The 20,452-nt window shown below is 39.3% G+C and overlaps 2 protein-coding genes and 1 long non-coding RNA gene across 3 annotated transcripts in view; 2 read left to right on the top strand and 1 right to left on the bottom strand.

Moving 5' to 3' along the window:
* Positions 1 to 20,452, bottom strand: part of CEP85L (centrosomal protein 85 like) — a 113,154-nt gene that overhangs the window by 44,890 nt on the left and 47,812 nt on the right. The gene's annotated exons all lie outside the window — the stretch shown is intronic.
* LOC115609549 lies at positions 4,666 to 20,428 on the top strand. The gene is made up of 3 exons (XR_003991895.1): positions 4,666 to 4,805; positions 9,817 to 9,851; positions 17,412 to 20,428. It is a non-coding gene; the product is annotated as an uncharacterized LOC115609549 (long non-coding RNA).
* On the top strand, positions 11,957 to 13,055 carry PLN (phospholamban). The gene has a single exon (XM_030489909.1). It carries the CDS (start codon positions 12,552 to 12,554, stop codon positions 12,708 to 12,710), a length of 159 nt encoding a protein of 52 aa, XP_030345769.1. The 5' UTR covers positions 11,957 to 12,551; the 3' UTR covers positions 12,711 to 13,055.

Genomic DNA, 20,452 nt, shown 5'->3' with positions numbered 1-20,452 from the left:
ATTCTGCAGTTACTGTTTAAGTGGAGATAATCCAGCACCACCACTTGGCAATTGGAACATGGTCTTCCAACTTTATCTCTCCTTCATATGCCTTTGTCCCACCGTTCATCCATCACTCATAACATGTCAAATAACACAACTAATCTCTGTGCTTCCTAGAACAGTTTATCTCAAAGACACTCAACACGGTTTCTTAGGTATAAGGATCTCAGCACACCACCTAAAGCACATTGTTCAGCTTAACCAATTGAGGACATCAGTAAACACCAAAATACAGTTCTCCCAGGCATTTCGGAGAAATAAAAATTTCCACTGTAATGAAGATCAAACTTTTTATTCTGTATCACATTGCTATGTTGAAGACACTTGGTACCACTGCAATTAACTGCTACTATTCAATTATTTGACCTTCATTAATCTAGTAAAAAAAGTACACTTCATTGATATGAAAGCAACCAGAGATTTGAAAGAGCACGGCTTTTTGTGCTGTCAATATTTTGCTGCAAAATAAAAAGGCTACATGGGTCAAATCTCTGCTAACTGTGTTGCCTCCAAGTGAAATAAGTGCTCCCTGTGGGGGAGCACTTTATATTTTTCAGAGAAAGAGCCAGGCAAAATCTCTTTATTTCTCTGCTTCTCTCGTAACATTGGGTCAAAGCACCAAAGACAAAAAACAGGCGTTACACACTTCTGAGCCCCGTGATCTACTTTAATGGTTAAAAGTTCATGCCAGTAACAGCAACCGAAATGAAAACATCCAAGATGACCTTTCTGAAAAATGTCTTTAGTTAGTAACAAATCAGATGACTAGTCCTGCCAGAGCCTTCAGCATTCCCAAAATGAGAAATATTTAAGCCCCAGCTGTATAGTTTTCTATTTATTTAGTACAGGTTTTTAAATCACTTTGCAACGGTATGCTTCACAAGTGGCAGCTTCGAAAAGTAAGTTCACCTTGTTTATAATGAAGAACAAAATGTGAAGATCAAACTAATTTAATGATTGTCCAATGCTTAGGAAAAGTAAATACTTCTTATCCCAGAGGAGAATAACATGACGCAAAGCCTAGATTTCTCAGCAGAGCGGTGTCCTGTAACACTAACAGAGACTTCAACTCTCACTATACAAGGAGGAAAATCTTCAGCCTCAGAAAGGCAACTTCATCCACATGCATCCAAAAGACATTGAGATTCCAGATATGAGAATCACTGAAGTAAAACAATCATTAAAGGAGGCATCAGGTAAAACATACAAGCATATGGGTCATATCTATTAAATTCAAGTGAAAAATCTCAAAGGCATTAAAAAAAAATGTGTACTATCTCTGAATTGATTAGGCTACCTCCTTACCTGGTGTAAATGTGGAATGCTGTTGACAGCAGCTGAAAATATTGCTTTTCCTGTACTTTTAGAAGGGAGAAAAAATTGCCATCTCCCTTTAGGTTGTGTTAGACCTGCAGCACGAATGCAACTGAAGGATACTTTAGCTGGGTCTTTTCCCATAGCAGAGATCAGCAAAAAGTGTCTTGTAAGCCACATTTGCTGATACCTGGATGACTAAAAGCAATTACACCTGCTGCAGGAAGCATCTCGGAATCAGGCCAGAAAAATTCTGGTTACAAAAGGGGAAATTCTCATTTTAGTGTTCAGCTTCAATAGCAAAATCTGCTATTCTGTCCCATGTACACACACAAACCGGTGCACGTCTGTCAGAACACCCGCTTTTCCCTTCTCTTTGTTTTTAGTTACTTTTAAACCAAACGTGCAACCCAAGAACCTCAGCAGTGTGGTATCGTAGAAACACACTGCAGTATGAGAGAAAACTGCAGCAGCACCATGAAACCATGCACTAGCCTGACTTCTCAGACTTACCGCTGAATTTTTTCACTTGTGCATTATAATTGCGCTTGGATTATGGTTCATTTCTATGCAGAGTCATGGATTATCAACAGAGCAGATACTGACATCTCAAACGCCACGCAGGTTATACAGGTGGCTAATGTCTACAGCTGGAATTTTAAAAACTGGCATATGAAAGACAAGCATAGTCCAGCGTGAACAGAATTTTTACTATTATTATTTAAATAAAGCAGTTGGTATGCTGCAGTATAACACACCTCTTTTTGGACATTACCCCAAATATCATCCAGATCTCTAAATAAATTTATGAGAAGAAACATGCTCTGGTGGCGGATTTCTAATCCCACTGGAGAAAGCCCAGATCATCTCCATTTAAGGTCAAGCAAGCAACAGCTGCACATTTTTGTTTCCCAGAACAAAATAAAGCAGACCAGAACCTCCAACAGAGACTCTTTTTAAAAAGGTTTTCCTTCTGATAAACATGGGTGTCTGGACCCATTCACGCAGGGGTGAATCAGACAATACAACATGTGCTCGTATATCCTGTCTGTACCTGTCAGACTGTCATGTCCCATAAGCAACACCTTGTCATCTGCCTCAGAATCCCACCAAACTCCCCATGAGTTACATGAGGGAGTGATACTAAACTGGAGAACTGTTCTCCAGGGAGGGTACCCAAACAAGTGTGTTGCCAGAGAAACATCATCAATACAAGGTCTACAACATCCACGTGGTCTGAACTTGTACATGTTACTGTTATTTAACGAATATATTTTCTATCTTACAATTTCTTACCGGAGTCAGACATTTAAAGAAGGCATGTATCATATTTCTGATGAGATAGTGCTATTTTTATCAATGCCTTACCTTGCACATTTAAGTATCATTCTTTAAAAAGACGCCTAAGCTGTGACTGTGTCAGCAGGTCACAAGCAAACCCAGCATTCTTTTAAGGCTTCTTGTTTCTAAAAAGCTCCAACATGATGTTTCAGTCCAATTCACTAACAAAAAAAGCCGATAATTTGGGGTGGAGTAACTAAATAACATGATCATTTTACAGTGACTTGGTAAAAGGGAGGAACCGGCACCAGAGCTACTGCAGTGCTGGGTGTTAGACTTCAATAACAAAGTCCAGAAGTGAATTTCAATAGTCCAAGTTTCATATTACATCTTTAAAAAAGCAAACAATGCCATGATAGCAGCACTTCTGCCGGATGACAGCATGCAATAAAAACATGAAGCTTCCCTCATAAAAAGCCCAAATACAGCTTGCTTGACTGTGAGAGATTTATAATGTTAATAATGCCATTATAAGTAAGTTATGAAACCTTTTGCGCTGGTAAAGAACTATCACTCCTCACTGTGGAGATATTCAATTAACTTTCAACTGAAATATGTGACCCTGTATTTCTGCGTTTGATATTAAAGGATAACAGAAAGCAGGCAGATTTATTATATTCAAACTGAGCTGCTAACTTCAACTCTGTTACAATCAATTTTGCTGAAGAGCTAAATCTTATTTACAAAAATAAAAATAGAGCTCAATTTGAAACAAGGTGGTACATCACATCTAAGGTCTTTTTGTCTCTGGTTTGCAGCATGTATCACAGCAAGGCTTGCCAAACCCAAACCCCAATACATTAACAAAAAAACCAAAAAAAAAAGAGCAGCCACCATGTCTGGTTTCCTGCTCAAAGCCAAGCACTAATCTGTGCTAAACAATTATTGTCAAAAGTAGATCTGTAAGTGTTTGGAGTTATGCTGAGCGCCTGTCTTTTTGCCTGCAATTTCCCAATGAGGAAGAGGCAAATGCAGTCAGCTGCCTCCACATGCAAAGCCTTATGCTGGATGCTTGCACACTCAACGGTTCAGTCCTTTCACATGCAGTAAATCCTCTACTTCCTGGATGCGCAAAACCTACCCCATATACGCACTATGGTCTCATTTATCATTTCTCAACACAGGATAACATACGTAAGATAACCTGCGAAGTAGTATCCAACTGCTGCTCCCAGCCAAACAAACAGAACAGGTTCTCAAAAAATCACTTGGAGAGTTTCCAGCCACAAAAAAAAAAACACCAGGAGGGGAGGCAGGGGGGAGTAAAAGGGAAGAGTAGGTGTGTGTTTTAAAGGAAAAGTAAATACTTCAAGTTATATAGGAATGATAAGTTTATCTCTGTAATTTATCACAAATTATTTGCATAAAAAAAAATCCTCCAACCCACAGATTAACTGAAAGGTTGGAAGAGACTTGAAACACAGAATTATTTCAGTTCAAGTACTGTGAGAAGATGATATTGGAAAATGCACATTATACACTAAACTGAATACCAGCTGTGTAATAGAATTATCAGAACTATATATACTGGAAACGTAGTTTAAGAAACCCCTTGTACAAAAGGAAATCATTCCAAGTCAAAAAAACCATGTGAAATGTGATCACCTACACTAGAGATTGTTTTTCATGATGAAAAAACACTGCTGTAGCAAAAGTAACATATCCAAAAGAGCTCCCGGAAAAAATTCCCATTTAAGTTCTTGTTTAAGAAAAGGCAGGGTGTGAGCAAGCAGCTCCCTTCACTACCCCACTGAATCATGCCACTTCCCAGATTCCTTCACTCTGTGGCTGAGCAGGTGGTCTCCCTGGCACACAGCTCCCTCCGCAACAGGGAAGATACTGCCCATGTTTAATACATCATTGCTGTGAACAAGTTTTAGAAGAGCAACTGCCTCTGCCAGAAGGCAGAAACAGGACCAATCACAACTTGTGAGCTGCTGAATGACACCGAGAGTCCTGCCTCTGAAACTTTTGTTATTTTTTCCCCTCAGCCTACTTCAATTGTTCCCACAACTTGGTCACAGACTCGGACAAGTTGCCAGAGATCTGCAGACACTTCCCAGAGCCTGGAACAGTTTCCTCTTGCTTCACTAGCAGTCACACTAGAGGTAAGGAACCTCTCTTCTTTTATGCTTTTCATTCTTGCAGCAAGGCACTGTAGCTGTACTTTTCTACAAAAATGCCTCTACTTAACAGCTGGTTATAATTGGTTATCAAAAATATGGAAATGTGGGCACTGCAGCTCTGAGTCAAAACTATAATGCTGTGGGGACGTATTTTAGCAACAATAAAGGCAACTGAGATTTTTCTACATGCTTGTGGGACACCAGCGTTCCTTGGGTAGATGATTCACACGGGTAGCATTACACCAGCAGGTGAAAAGCTTTGAACATGTTCCTCAGACCTTTCTCTCTCCTTTTAACTTAACTAAGTTTTGGGTTTTGCATTGTGTGGTTTGGGGTTGTTTCTCTTTTGGTTTTTTTTTGGTGATTTGGGTTTAGGGGTTGTGGGGTTTTTTTTTTTGTTTGTTTTCTTTTTCTTTCCTTTTTGTTGGTTTGGGTGGTTTTGGTTTGGTTTTTTTTTCTTTAATTTATTTATTGTTTTTAAATACTAATCCACAAAGACAGTAACTCACTTAAAGTTTTATTGAAACACTTCTGTTTCCCCAAAGCTGCCTAACCACAGCCCAGCAAAGGTAAAGCTCTTTCACCACATTTAATGCGTAAAAACATTTTTCTGATCTAACACGTTGAGAGAGCAAACTTTTTTTGCTGTATGATGGAAAAGTGCCCTTAATTTAAAAATGTCAACAGTGTCTAGCAGTACCAGAACTGAAATTATGTCATGTTACTCAAATAGCAGTTCAAGCTACAGGATTCATACAACATTTTTGCTGTGAATGTTTTTAAACGTTTATTTTCTCTTGCTGGTCATTATAACTGCCAAACTTGTCACAGAATGCTTCTAATAACAGATAAACAATTTATCTAATGTTTGTAACATGAACTGAATTTCAAATGCAGAAAGTAATCCATTTATTTTCAACTAAGGGAAGCGTGTACACATTGTACAACAAAATACAAGCCAGCTTTAATATCACTGCAGAGTGCATCTCAAACAGAAACATGTCACATAAAGAACATTTGAACAGTTAGATATACAGATATTTTTAAAAGGATTATGATTCATGAATATGTAGGTTTTCAAGGAATATCTCCTCCTTACAATCATGTTCCCCCTTTCTATCAATGCACACCGTACTAGTTATGTCCACTTAAGGTTCTGGTTTTAGAAAAAGCAGATTTTATATACACCTTGATTTTGTGAAGCATGTCTTCCCTGTTACTGAATAGACACACCTAATTCTGTTTCCTACTACTGACTGGTAGGCATCAGGCAAAAATACATGCAGGTGCTTGGGTTTGTACTCAGCAGCCTTGTGCCAGTTTTGAACAGACAAGTACTGGAAGTTCTGGACACCCTGTTACTTCTAAGGCAAACAATCTGTCATCAAGTTCTCTAGAAGCTGTTTCCAGTAGTCAGAGGCACCACTTCAGAGCTCCCAGTGCCTTCAAACCAATGCCTACAATGAGCAAGAAGATTCTGACAGACAGATTCTTTTCAGGGCTAACGTTACATAAAATGTATTTTCCAATGAAGAGAGGGGTTATTCTGCCCCACAAAGCATCTTTCTCTCCTAACACAAACACTGCATACACATCTTTAAAAATACAGAGTTTATGCATAGACACACAGATTGAACATACAGAAACTTGCCTGCTGCAGGCAGCCGTTTACTGGACTGCATCCATAGCTGCAGCAGGTTAGACGCCTGTTCATTTGAATTCTATTCTGCCACAGAGTTAGGTAATTTAAAGAAGATGACAGTATGGCTCAGCTGTTAAGTTAAACCTAAAAATTTCACACTGATAACATCCCATATCACAAGAATCCAAACGCTGAGTAACAACAGCCAACAGTCCTGACAGAAGCATGTGCTACATAGCAGGTGGTATTACAAATCAGATGTGAAATATCGCATTTAGTTTACAGTAAATAACAATTTTCTGCCTTTTTTTTTTGCCACTCATTTGTCAACTATTGTTATTCGCATTTAGAGAGATTTGGATTTACGTATAGACCACACTTCTATTTTTAAAAGTTGCATTTATTTCTCATCCTCAGAAAAGGTTAGGAATATAGTGTCTTCATTGGACAATATGAAACTCACTAAAATCAGGTTGTAATCAGATAGCATGAAGATGATTTTCACTGGGTTTTTTTCAGACCATGAGCAAAGAAAAATGGGATACACCTACACAGCTACAAAAGCAGCTTTTTATTTGCTTTAAGAATAATTTGATTTAGGAATAGAAAAGCACCCCAACTGAAACAAAAAAGCCCTACAGGAAAGTAACGTTACATTCGCTAACAACAAGCTGTTTGGTACTTGGTGCATCTAGAGATGGAAGGAGTTAATTTCATAAAAGAAAGTTACTATATAAAAGCCAAATGATACCAACAGATGGGAAAAAGATATGGTTATTTAACGTCTTATTTTGATGAGGGGAACTAATGAGTATGGAGGCTGAAGCACCTGCTCAAGATCCCACTGCATGGTCCTGCAGCAGTTGCAGGGAATTTAACCCAGCTGAAAACTAGCCCAAAGCATTAGCTCCCAGGCTACTCTAACGAACCAGCACAGAGATAGAAGCCCCAGTTAGCCACGAGGTATGTGGATAACTTCCAAAAACCATGATACCAAGCCTGGAGTGTTCAACTATTCATCGGTGTAATTTCTTGGTATCTACACCTGTCACATTCTCATGGACTTGAAATACACATAAAGGTTCTTACTGGTGATCTTATTTCTAGGACACTGAGAACATCAAAGCTAGTCAAAAGGAAGATTGTAAGAGTACCGAATTAATAAGATAGGGAAGAGAAAAACAACTTAAAGTGTGAGCCTTCCCTTGTCCTCTCCCAAACACTTGAAAAGTATTGACACTTCAGTGCAAAACAGACTTTAAAACAAAAGGTAAAATGAAGGAAAAAATGCCATCAGCCACCTGCCAAACTCTGGGATGAATTGTTGCTTCTTCCCCCATCCCAAGGAAGTGCCTTCTGCAGGTGACTGAGAAAATGACGTTACACGCCACAAGACACTAACTCTCTTCAATGACTTAATGTACTCCAGCTGCAGTTTTCTCCTTCCCCTTGCACTTGGGTTTTTTCCACACTCCCACACTCTTCCTCTGCTCATCTTTTTATATCCTCCTCCCTCAACCCGTCCTCTCCTGCACCGTTGTCTGCACTCTTGCCCTCACCCATCCCAGCAACTGCTGAATTGGCTAATATCCTCAATACCCTACTTCACTGACACAACTGCCTAGGGCAACTCTCAGCCTAGCATCAGAGTAAGCAACAGAATTCTGCACCGCTAGCACAGGCAAACACAAAATCCAGCTGCCGGGGTAAATCCTAGCAAGTCACCTCCATGCTTCTTGGGGTTTTTTTGTAAAAAAAAAAAACCAAAAGTAAAAAATGATGATATACCTTTATAAATCACTTCAGTACTTGAAAACCTGTAAGCAACTTCTGTTTTGTCATTGGAAACTTTCACTTATTGAAGTGACAGTAGTGAGACCCTCTAGAGGTCTAAGTTAATTCACACTGCTTCCTGCTTCACTCTTTTCTCACCTCCCATCTTCCTCACCCAAAAAAAACCAGAGACTTTTCAGACCAGAAGGTCTCAACCACAGTGACTCCACAGTGCCAATGATGAGGTATTTTACAGCAGGGTTCAAAATAAAGCAATGCAACTTGGAATAAGATACATACACTAACACAGGACAGCCAGTGATGCCTACACATCAACTGCAGATGCTGTGCCAGGCAGAGATTTAAAACTCTGCAATGTCTTCTCTGGGGGCCACACAGTCCACAGACAATGGTGACAAGGGGCTTCAGGTTCAACTCAACTTATAGCATTTAGTCCTGCATGCAGGGTTCTTCTTTGTTTGGCACTATACATGCAAACCTTTAAACTTACTTCCTCTGAACATGCAGAAGATGCCCTTCCTATCTAGGAGTATCACACTGCTCACAAATTCCTATAGGAATTTCTTAGGCCAGGTAATTTTTGGTAACAGTTCTAAACACAACCAATGATCACATAACTTGATGGTATGTTTTGCATCCCTGCATTTATGGTTATTAATACATTTATTTTCAATGGATGAAATTGAATTACTGGAGTTTGGGTCATCTCATTTTAAAATCTATGTGATAGACTGTTACACAATATTACTTTTTAACAATGCCCTTTCAGGGCTTCACTTGGTTATATGGAACAGCAACAAATCAAGTGTGTCAAACCTCTTCCATTCCACTGATATCACTGCTGCATTTAGTAAACATATGACAGGAAACAATCTGTGTCCCAAATTGCTGTGGCATTTCCAAAGGAGACAAATTTATCCTGTGTGACTTTCAATGGAGTCAACGTAGTTGCACTAGGAACGAGGGTGGCCCACAGTCTTCTCTCTGGTCACATAGCTCCTCGCGTTGTGAAGGACATCCAGGAACAAAGATAAAAATAACCTAATACAAATCAGGGAAACAGTCACATGTCAGGGAAGGAGGACACAACAATTGTGGTCTGTGACTCATTCTAGGGCACCAGGTGTAGGGGAGCCCGTACATGGAAACTGACAGTATCAGCCCCATGACTTTACCTGCAGATTTGCACTGTGCATAAGACAAGCCTTTCACGTACACTAACAACAGTGGATTGAACACACAGCTGCATAGCAATGCAGCCAGCAGTTTCTCTTGTGCAATACTCGATCTTGGCACACATGAGCAACACAACTTTAAGAAAAGGTCAAATATAGTTTGCCCTTTTGTTGCACTTTCAAGAAATGGTGCATGCGTAATACCTCCTAACACTGACATAAAACACAGTCAGGGGACTAAACAAGGGAGAACAGCTACTATTTGTGGCAATGATCAGCCTTTATTTCAGCGTAATTATTTTTCAGACTGTCCATTCTGACCTTGGTAGCCACCCATATGCAGCTGTGTTACTGAATCTGTTTCTCTTTATGCACACTTTAGGTGGGTGACAGCGCCATGGAGGATTAACAAGCAAGGTATGTGTTTATTAGTTGAAGCCATGTACTTGTAAAGACAAGCTTTTTGAAATACAGACACAGAATTTGCTTCCTTTGCTTATGAGAAAACAAATCCCACAGACAGGCTTACTAGGTAAAACAACATGTAGGTGTTCCAAAAATTTCCAAAACCACATGAGCTTTTAAATCAAGAAAACCAACTTACTCTATTTTGACCTTTCCTCATCCCTTCTCCACACCATTTTCTAGCTGTAAAAGGTATATATTTTAACTTAGGCTAGCTTTCTTCCAGATCCTTTTGTATCACCTCTCTGGTCATGTATGACCAAACAGGTAATGCCGGCTCAGCTCACTTGAGCCTTCTGACCTACTGACTGCTCCCTCAGCAACATCCCTCACCCATTCTAAAGGGAAGAGTGGGTTTTTCCCCTCTCAGAGAGATCTCATCATCTCTCCTCACCTGTGCTGGCCTTGCATCTGCAACGCCCAACCGACTAGTATTGCTTTTTACAGAAGCACTTCAGAGACCCAGGTCCTTCCCGCTTGAGCCATCCAAGTGAAACATGCAGCAACACAGCAGTGCAGGTGCCAGCACATGTGCAGTTAAATCTAATGCAGCACACAGAAATGGACTTATTGTGCATACATGCTGGCAAAAACTTATGCTGTTCCAATCCTTACAAGGGCCCGAAGAAGCCAGGAAGAAGACAGATATGTTTCTGTAGCAGGTCACACACAGCCAAAGACCACAGGTTGCATACACCCTGCATTAAAAAAATGACATAACAAGTTGTGTTGAAGTCATCCGCAGGAAATACTGTTCTCTGTGCAGCGTCTGTCACACAAGCTGGTTACACAAACTTTTCTATACTAGTGTAAACGCATTAGCAGTTCACCTACGATGCCTTGTCTAGAAGAAGATAAACAGCCTAATGTACCCCTGCCTGTACTGGGCTGGGAGAACAAATGTGCCTCCAGCCAAGTCGCTTGAGAATTCCTGTGCATGTCTTGCTTTACTGCGCTTGGGGTAGACAGTGACAAGCAAAAAGCTAAGCAGAATACACTTGGCAAGCACTTTAACTGCTTAAATAGACAAAACCAGGCACAGCTTACAGTCAAACAAAGCTGAAAAATTATAGTCACTACGAAAGAAGTTCCTGGTGTGCGTCTTATTCGCAATAAAGTTAAGATCAACTATAGCTCAAAACATCATAACAAAATCTGAAGGTCAATTTTAGGAGGAGATGTCATCATATGGAATCCTCTAAAGGTATTAAAATATCCATGTGTAATCTGGTTTCCTTTGAAAGCCTCTTTTTAAATACCAACACTGGCACTGGCAGCACATGTATTGTGCTCATACAGTACTACTTGGCTCTACAGCCCGACATGGAGGAATTAAAAGAGAAGAGCCTGAAAGACACTTCTGTTTCATTTTAAGGTTTTTCCATTTTAGCCACATGTAAAGACAAATTCGTGGACATCAAAGTATCTCTGATTCAGTCAGGATTATCATGTAATTTGGGCAGCAGATATCTGACAAGGAAAGGCCTTCTGAGAAAGAGATGATCATAATATAAATTCATAAAACATTTAGGAGCAAGTGCAGCTTTAGGAGGAAAGTTTGAGAGATGCATGTATCAACATCATCTTGAAAACCAAGGTTTCACAATTGCGACAGCACCTACAGATTCCACCTTACTATGAGCTAAGCATGCATACATCCAAGCCAGCCTCTTGCCATGGAAAGTTCATATAGGAGGGTTTTACACTGCAACTACTCTTTGGGAATTTCAAGATAACTGACACCCTGTGCTTCCATCTGCATTTAAAATATACTTGAAATAAAACACTTCAGAGACAAAGTTATATACATGTTATATTTTGCTCCTCATGGCAGTGCTCTGCCTTTGCACCTGCATTTAGTAACACATTGTCCTGGATGTGTGTTACAGAAAACCACATTAGTCCTTACTCTGTTTTGTCTGTTGAGAAATGTATTACTAAAATTCCCTATAAAAGTGATGCATTAGCTTTTAATTATACCCCACAAAGAATTTTTACTTGGAATGGAAATGCTTCAGCAAGATTTCCCTCCCCTTCGCACCTCCCCCCCCCCTTCCAAAATAAGGTACTGGTAAATCAGATTATCTGCCCAGGTCAGTAACAGCCAGCAGTGATATCCAGATCTCCTAGCTGAAAGGTCTGTGACTCATGTCATCAGGCCTTCACCTGTGCTTGAACGGATATAGTGGAGGTGGGAGGGAAACCAGCCATGGCCTTTTTACAAACTGTAAAGGACAAAAAGATTAGACCTATAGCAATGATGTGGATAAAACCTACATATCCACAATTTCCATTTTACAATTCCCTACCACGGTTAAGAAGCAGGTGCTCCATAGCCTTCAGGAGAAGGAGGACAATACAGCACAGACCTAAACTTGAAAAATAAAATTATAAAAGTCCTGTTTCAAACTAGAAACATGATAAAGGCAATCTATTAATTTCGGGCTTTTTAGAACTTTAAAAGAATCTCTGTTTGCACCGATCAAAACACTTCTGCATTTCTAACTCTTCACTTTCCTGCTTTCCCAGCTCCACAAAGGCTGTCTAAAACAAAAAGAGAAGATAATAGGCACTTTGCACTGTTCCTGACAACTTCTCTTCTTTCCTGCTCTCTTAAAACCTCTGATTTGTGCCCTCTGCTTTCTTGTTGCCATGGAGAAGGTCCAATACTTAACCCGCTCTGCTCTGAGGAGAGCCTCAACTATTGAGGTGAACCCACAAGCACGCCAAAGGCTCCAAGAGCTCTTTGTGAATTTCTGCCTGATTTTAATTTGCCTCTTGCTGATCTGTATCATTGTGATGCTCCTCTGAAGTTCCAGCACTTCTCTGCACTGTCCTCTAGGAGAGTCACCCCCAGAGGGAAGAGACCTACACTGCAACTCCCAATGCAAGGATCCCCTCCTGAGGGGGGCTAGCACTTGGACTAGAGCTGTATGCCAACCATTGCACTATCTCTTACTACCTGCTACATGTATTAAAAACACACTACTTCTGTACAGAACAGTGTTTAGAGCCTGTTGTTACAAAGCTGTGCATGACCTAATTTATGTCTCAATCAAGAGATGTCTTTTCTGACTGGGGTAAAGTACCTGCTCTTCATGGAGTTGGTAAGTTCCTCAATGTTTTAGCTACGTCACACAAATGGCAACTTCACTTTTGTGGGGGGCAGAGTGTTTTTAGGGTTCTCTGAAAGTCCGTAAGCCCTTGGTTGAGTTCCAAATTTGACCCATGTCTGCCCAAAAAACATTTACAGGCACACAGCCCTCAATGCATCCTAGGGAAGCTTCTGCTCTGCTTATTCCAAGATGCTGCATCTCTGCATTATCAACTGAAGGCATTCAAATTGGTTTAGAGTTTTTTTACAGGAATATGAAAATAAACCAAAAATCTCTTCTAACTCTGAAATAAAATCCCATTTCATATGCTTTTCTCCCTATTTAAAGGATCTTTTATACACACAGTTGTGTGTGTGTATATATACACACACACACACACACACACACATACACACACCCCTGGATTTGTGAAAGAAGGAGAGAAAAAAAAAAGGCATCTTCATTTACAGTATTTTTCACTAGATACCTCCTTACAGAAGTGACATCGGAAAAGTTTTTTCACTGTCTTTTGCAGAAAAAATTGAGACTTCCACACTGGTATCAAAGATACAATTTTCTATAGTCATTTAACTGACATGACAGTTGGCATAACCCAGAAATAATTCTCAGAATTTTTAATATTTGGCTTCAGACACCTTTATTATGGCCTGCCGTAATTTACAGTTTCCTTACCTTGAAGCTACAGAGAACTTGGTATTTGCCAGTGTCACACGAGGTGGCTTATATCTGATGTGGTAATGAGGAAGGTCTAGGTCACCCTTACTGCTGTGTTGAAGTGCATTGTACAAGTACCACCACCACCTACAACTGCAAATGCTTGTTGGGGAAAAAAGGCAAGTACTTTCCTAAAACAAATCATCAATATAAATTATAAAGTTACGCACAGGAGGGAAAGCATTGCAGGAGTATATTTTCAACATATAAACCACAGTCTATACCCATAAAAGATGAAGTTTCTACTCCAGCAGTTTTCAGTACCAAGACTGGGCAGTAGACTTGTAACCCTCCTATATGTTGCTGGTATTAAGCTAAATTCCTAGAAACTTTATACTATTTTAAAGAAATAAAGAAAGCTCAAGGAAGACAGAGGTCAAATAGAAATCCATTTTTAAACAGGTATCTTTCTATACCATTCTATGTAAGCAACCCTATTGACGAATACAGAAATCAAAACAAGTTTATCTTAATCCTGTATTCTGCCTTTAAGACTTAATATTCCATGAGTGGAGGTTGGTGCTGAACACCTAAGCAGGAAGGGAAGAAATCTTTGGAAAAAACCTTTGTCTTCGATGGAATGCGACTAAGTCCAGTGGTAACGCACTTCCTCTTCGGCAAACAGAATGTTGAAAAACCAGACTTCTGAAATGAGGTTAATCTCTAGAGGAAATTAGTTAGCTACTCTAAGAGGATTAGGGCAAGCGCTGATGAGATTGGCAACACACATCCCCACTTGCAAGTTAGTATATGACTGTTGTTGATTCAAACTGTCAAAATAATCTTAATTTCCTTTTCATGCATTCTGACCACTCTCACAAATGCATGAGATTTTAGTAAGCACACTTTCCCTATTAATTCTTCTTCTTATGAAAAGCCACAAATAGTTCACTTTGGGACTGGGAGGGAATAGAAAAAATATAAAGCTACTTTCTTCTCTTTTTACATCTGTGTTTTTGTGATGGATAGGGCTTCCAGTTTTAGTTTGGTGTGGAGGTGTTTCAAGAAACTCAATTGGAAATAGACAATAGTTCTACAGTACTGCAAGTTTCTTGGAGAAAAAGGTGTTAAAGAGTAGAATATCAGTACATACATTCCGAGGACACACTGGGATTACTGGTTTCATAAGCCAGTAATGCATAAAAATCAAAGTAAAGCATTACTAAGGAAATAAAAGCCCCATTCCTCTCTCATAAACAACCCACCAGTTTCCTCATAGGTAGCTGAAAAGCCATTATTTATTAAAAAAAAAACCAAAAACAAACCAAACCAAAACAACAATTAACAACTAAGAAGAAAACTGAAGTATAAATAAACTGGAAGCCCTACTATTATTCTACAACAATGCAGATAAATTGCATATACTGTATAGTTCATTACTGTCTTAGGATTCTGCTGATCATAAAATTTGCTACCATCCTCACTACCATCCTCTGTGTCTCTTCAACTGAAGCCAGAGATTACAAGCGTAAAACCTTTTGTATATAGTACAGTCTTCTTTGTATACTTATATGGGTGTTAAAACCAACATCTACTGTAGTTTTATTTATTAAAGTGACTGCTTGAAAATATGGTAATGTATAAAATAAGATGCTTAAATACAATTCCGTTTAGAAGCATTCTAACATCTACTTATTAAAGTTAAGTGAAAAAGAGCAAATCATCACCCAGCTTTCTAATTCTTGATACTTCTATTTATTCTGTTTTGGTTTTCAACAGTAATCTTGCCTATTTTGCAATGTCCAGATCACTTACACATAATTCATAGTAACTAGTGCACATGAGAGCCTAATGAGTTTTATGAAAGTGTAATGAAAATGTTCACTACTTTTATGAGCTGTAATAAAAATTCCAAACACAGCATGTAGTTTGGATTAAGTTTTCAATTCTCTGTTCCACGCTACCCAAGGCTAAATTCATCTTACATAAGGATTATAAATAAAGACAGCCAAACAGGCAACAATCTGCTATTACTCTTCCTCAAAAAAAACCCCACAAATGACAAACGTCAGTGGCAATTTTACACTGGAAAAGAGCTGAATCAGGAACAAGAATATGCTGCTTATAAAGATGTGTCTCCTCAGCCAGCTCTTCAGCAAAAACTGCTACAGCTACTCATCTTTCTCTAGGTGAAGACATGAGCCATTTCAGCATTGAAATTTTGCTCTAATCAAGACTAGCCAGAGTGAGGCACTATAGAGGGCAGCACGTACTTGCATTACTAACTTTTCTGCAGCAAGTTAGCAACAACTACCCTTCCGAGCAACAGAATCGAACCACTCAGTGGAAAGACAAGTGTAAAACAGGCTTAAACAAAATTATTCACAAAACATGCACAAAATGTTTGCCGACCCCCTTGGCACAAAGATCTTTTATGCAAGTTTTGCTACAACTGCACACAGAGCAATAATCATGTCAGACACACCCTCATGCCTAAACGTACTTTACCTATATCCTCTCTGCCAAAATTAGAGCAGAGTAACAAATGCATTCATTTAGGGAGTATTCTTGTTCATATCTGGATGCATACTAGTATAGTATAGATTACAGGCCAGATGCCTGAATTTGTATGGCTGTTAATAAACAGCGCCTGTCAGAATACAATTAGAAAGTATTTGTGAAGTCTTACAAGATCCACAGATATCTTTTATTTAACCACAAATGTAGTCCTTTTAATTTTGGCCTAGATGTTAAAGATAGGGAGGAGAGAATCTGTTTTGGTTGCGGAAGGAGATAGGCAAAACCTCTTGTTCATTGCAAGGATTAAAACCAGAGCAGTTTATAAATAAGGATTCCTTCAAACCTGCTGCTCATCTCAGCAAGAACCCTGGTGATTCAAATTACTTAAAACAGACCCTAGACTTACTGTAATATCTGACAGTTAGTTTAGTCAAACAGATTGCTTTATAAGCCCATTGTATTGTAAGAAAAAAGAATACCAGAAGTTCAATTCTTTTTAATAAAATATAAAACTATAAAACACTGCCCTCTTGTGATCTTTCCTAAAACCTCAGCTGGTTATTTAAACGGAACTTTTGGCAACATTTCACTGTTAGGGCTGAGTGGTCCTATTTGTTGCTTTCATTTATATCTACTTTTTCTATATATAAAACACAATTGCTAAGTTATTAATACTATCTTAAAATAAGCTATTGCGTATGTGCTATTAAAAGCACTAAGGATGCATCCTCTGCCAGCCCAATCTAGATTCTTAATAAGGCATTTGCAAAACTGCAATTAATCCTACACAGCACACTGCTGGCAAAATATTACGTACTGCACTGCACGATGCCAAAGCCTAGAAGGGTAGGAAATACTCCTATTTAAAGCGGGACATTTTGCACAGATGAGAAGGTTGGGCAGGTTTTGCACCTACAAAGATCTTTCAGAAGTAAATTTTCAACAGTCTGTTGCTGAAACAAGTAAGTGTTGAGAATAGCCATTCTTTTGAAAATCACATGGGCCTGAAAAGATGAAAGCTATCATTAACTTTATTTTTCTTTTATTTTTAAGGTATTTGGAAAATAAGGCTTGAAGGAGCATCCACATTCCTTGGTTGGGGGATGGGGGGAGGGCAATAGTTATTGTAAACTTTTTTTTCTTAAGTGGTGGAAACTAAAACCAGGCAAACAGCCGAGCACACAATGAAATTCATGTGATTCTACACTGCTTACTACTGCAGGAACAACCCAAATCTACCATCAAGAGTCTGCAGCAAGCACAAGAGGGCAGACTGATGCACATCATGGATCTTGCTAACAACAGAGGTGTCAACCTCCTGCTCAATTTTCTGCTTATCGTCTTGGTTCTGGTGCTCGCATTTATCCTTGTGAAGCTGATGTGAACCTCTGTGAGGCTCTGCTTTTCAAATCTTACTTTGCGATGATAATGTAAGACACTTTGAACTATGTGAACATAAACATGCAAAGCCTGCAGAGACTGAAATATATGCCAAAGTATCCACGCACCTATTTTATCAGAAAGCAATCCTAAAAATTGTTCACAATCATCTACCTGCCACTGAATAAAGCAAGCATCTAGAGCCTCGCTGAGTACCTGAAGAAATCCAAGTATGTGTCAGAAGTTACTGTAGTTTTCTCACTGCTACAGCTGACTTGTATTTAAAGATCTACAAAAGATATGCAGCCTTCAAGGAACATCATTTCTGCAAAAAGGGACAGCAGAAAGCAATTTTTTTAAATGGAGTTTCTGTAGAACATGTACATTATGGGAAATGACACAGAAACAGCAGGAAGGCAAAATGAAACACCTACATTGGGCTGACAGCATGCATCAAATTACCTGTGGAGAGCAAAAGCACAGATGCTGTAGATGGAAACGAATATCTATGAAAAGCAGCTTGCAGCAACTGAGATGGGGATAAGCTAAATACAAAAACATAATTATTATACCTCTTTTGACCACCTACAGTTCACAGCAACACCTTAAAAGCCAGAAGCCATTAGTGTTATCCAACAGTATCAAAAGAAGCAGCTGTCAAAACAACTGAAAAATAAACTACCATTAGCAAGGGTTATCATAACTCTGCCTAGGAGCCCTTAACACTGACCCATACTCAAGCTGCAGGCGCATCTGCACGAACGCAGGAAGTGTGCTACAGCCTCAATAAGCCGGATTTACCACTTAGGCACAGGTCAAGTGTGCAGTGTGGGAGCCCTCAAGCCGTATTTGACACACCACTTGTTAGTTGCCAGTGCAACCATGCAGTCCATAGCTTGTCCTCACTTTCATCATGCAACATAAGCTTCTTACAGGACCTTCTCCTATGACCCTTTACAGGATGATGTACTTTCCCCAGAGGTCCTGGGAAGGACAGCGACCAAGAAGAGCTCACTTCTGCTGGAATTATTTGCCCAGAAGGCAGGCAGCTCTATACACTTGAGATACACTGGGAAAGAAGGTGGCCAGAAGTATATCTTATGTATCACACTGCGGCCAAACAAGCACTTCTCTTTCCCAAGTACAACATGGGAACAAATTGTACCAACACATATGGGTTGTACAACAACATACATGTTGTACAGTGAACTTAATGCCATACATACCCATATTAAGAGTCTTTTGCACACATGCAAATGAGGTAGATGTTGCTCACGAGGTGGGGAAGCCCCAGCTTCCAGCTTTTTATTGCCAACAGCACACCCCTGATTCAGCACATACACTGTTGATCCACCACTTCTCAGAAGTGCCGAGTATATCACACAGCTGATCGACTCCTGTTCATCCTCAGGATTTCCAGATGATTACTGGTTACTATGGGTGGTTCAGTGATCTGGAAGAGACTCATCTACGTTGGAGCTACAAAGAAGACTTCTCCTATGAAACGGCAGTACGCCCAGCAAAACACAGTTTAATGCCAGTCCTAGCCTTAACAGGCATCCACATTCTGCTCTATGCTACCTGCTCCAAAGCTTAGGCAGCATTACTGTGCTGGTTTGGGCTGGAAACACTTTTTTCAGCACAAAACCAAAACCTAGTCCCATACTAGCTACTATGAGGAAAATTAAATGCAGCCCACCCAAACCAGCACAATTAGCTAGGGCAGCAGGGATAGTTAAAACAAAGCTTTGCTCTCATCTGTTACATGTGCAAAAAACATTTAAAATAGCTTCTGCAAATTACGTATCTATAACTTTTTAATGTTGATATAACAATATCAGCTCCTGTCTGTTTGCATTTAAAGCAGAAAACTTTGCATAGCTACATCACTGTAAGCACTTTATTACTTATTTTGATAATCTTGAAATATTCTGCTTTAAAAATATATATATGCACACAAGGGATATATGTTGTAACAGTTACATAGTTATTTATCATTTAGGAAGATTTCTGCTGATGCTTGACATGGATGGCTTGAAGCATACCAAAACCACACAAACTGATATGAAGCCCACTCTAGTCTAAAGAATAAAAACCATTTTTCCCAACAAAATGGCTATTCTCTGATACGCCGCTCAGGACTGTACAAAGCTTACTGTCTGTGTGCTCTTCTGCATAGTACACTGTGAGAGTTTAATAGCTAAAATGAGATAAATGAGTTAGCCCTGACAAAAAATAAGTCACAAATTCCTTCTTACTACTACTGTCACCAAGAATTATGTATTTCCAGATCCAAAATTATATAAAAAGGAAGCATATAAGAAACACTGCTGTTAGATTGCAGAAAGAAAAACAATATACAACCCCAGCAGCCTCCTCTGAGCCAGCAATGAAAATAAGAGTCTTCAACAATGCTGAAATACACCGTTCAAACTGAAACATGCATTTTCTTGAGATGACATCTAAAACTGGCAAAGTTATCAGCTAACCAGTGCCAAGCCTCTTTTCGCAATCAAGCATGGTCCAGGTTTGGCTTCCCATCATCTGCTAGCGCTTACTCCAGACTGAGCACGCACATGCAATGCAATGAACAGAATCCCAGTTGTTGGACTACTGACTTCACAGCAAAAGGAACAGAACAAAAGAGCTTAATTGTGGCTCACAGTGAAGTAGTTCACTCCACTAAGCAAAGCTGGTAACTGCTCACATTCAAAAGTTTCATCTTGCTGAAAAGTATGATTTTATCAACATGTGACACAAGAAAAATGCTGAGGTTAATAATTTTTAGTTGTCTGCCAGGATCATAAGAAAAACTAGCTTTCAGCTGATATCCGAATAAACTTTTCTGTGGCAACAATATTATTTGAAGAATATTTTACCTTT

This window comes from Strigops habroptila, chromosome 6, assembly GCF_004027225.2.
Source record: "Strigops habroptila isolate Jane chromosome 6, bStrHab1.2.pri, whole genome shotgun sequence".
In the NCBI taxonomy this organism is placed as follows: domain Eukaryota; kingdom Metazoa; phylum Chordata; class Aves; order Psittaciformes; family Psittacidae; genus Strigops; species Strigops habroptila.
This window is presented reverse-complemented; position numbering and strand designations above follow the sequence as displayed.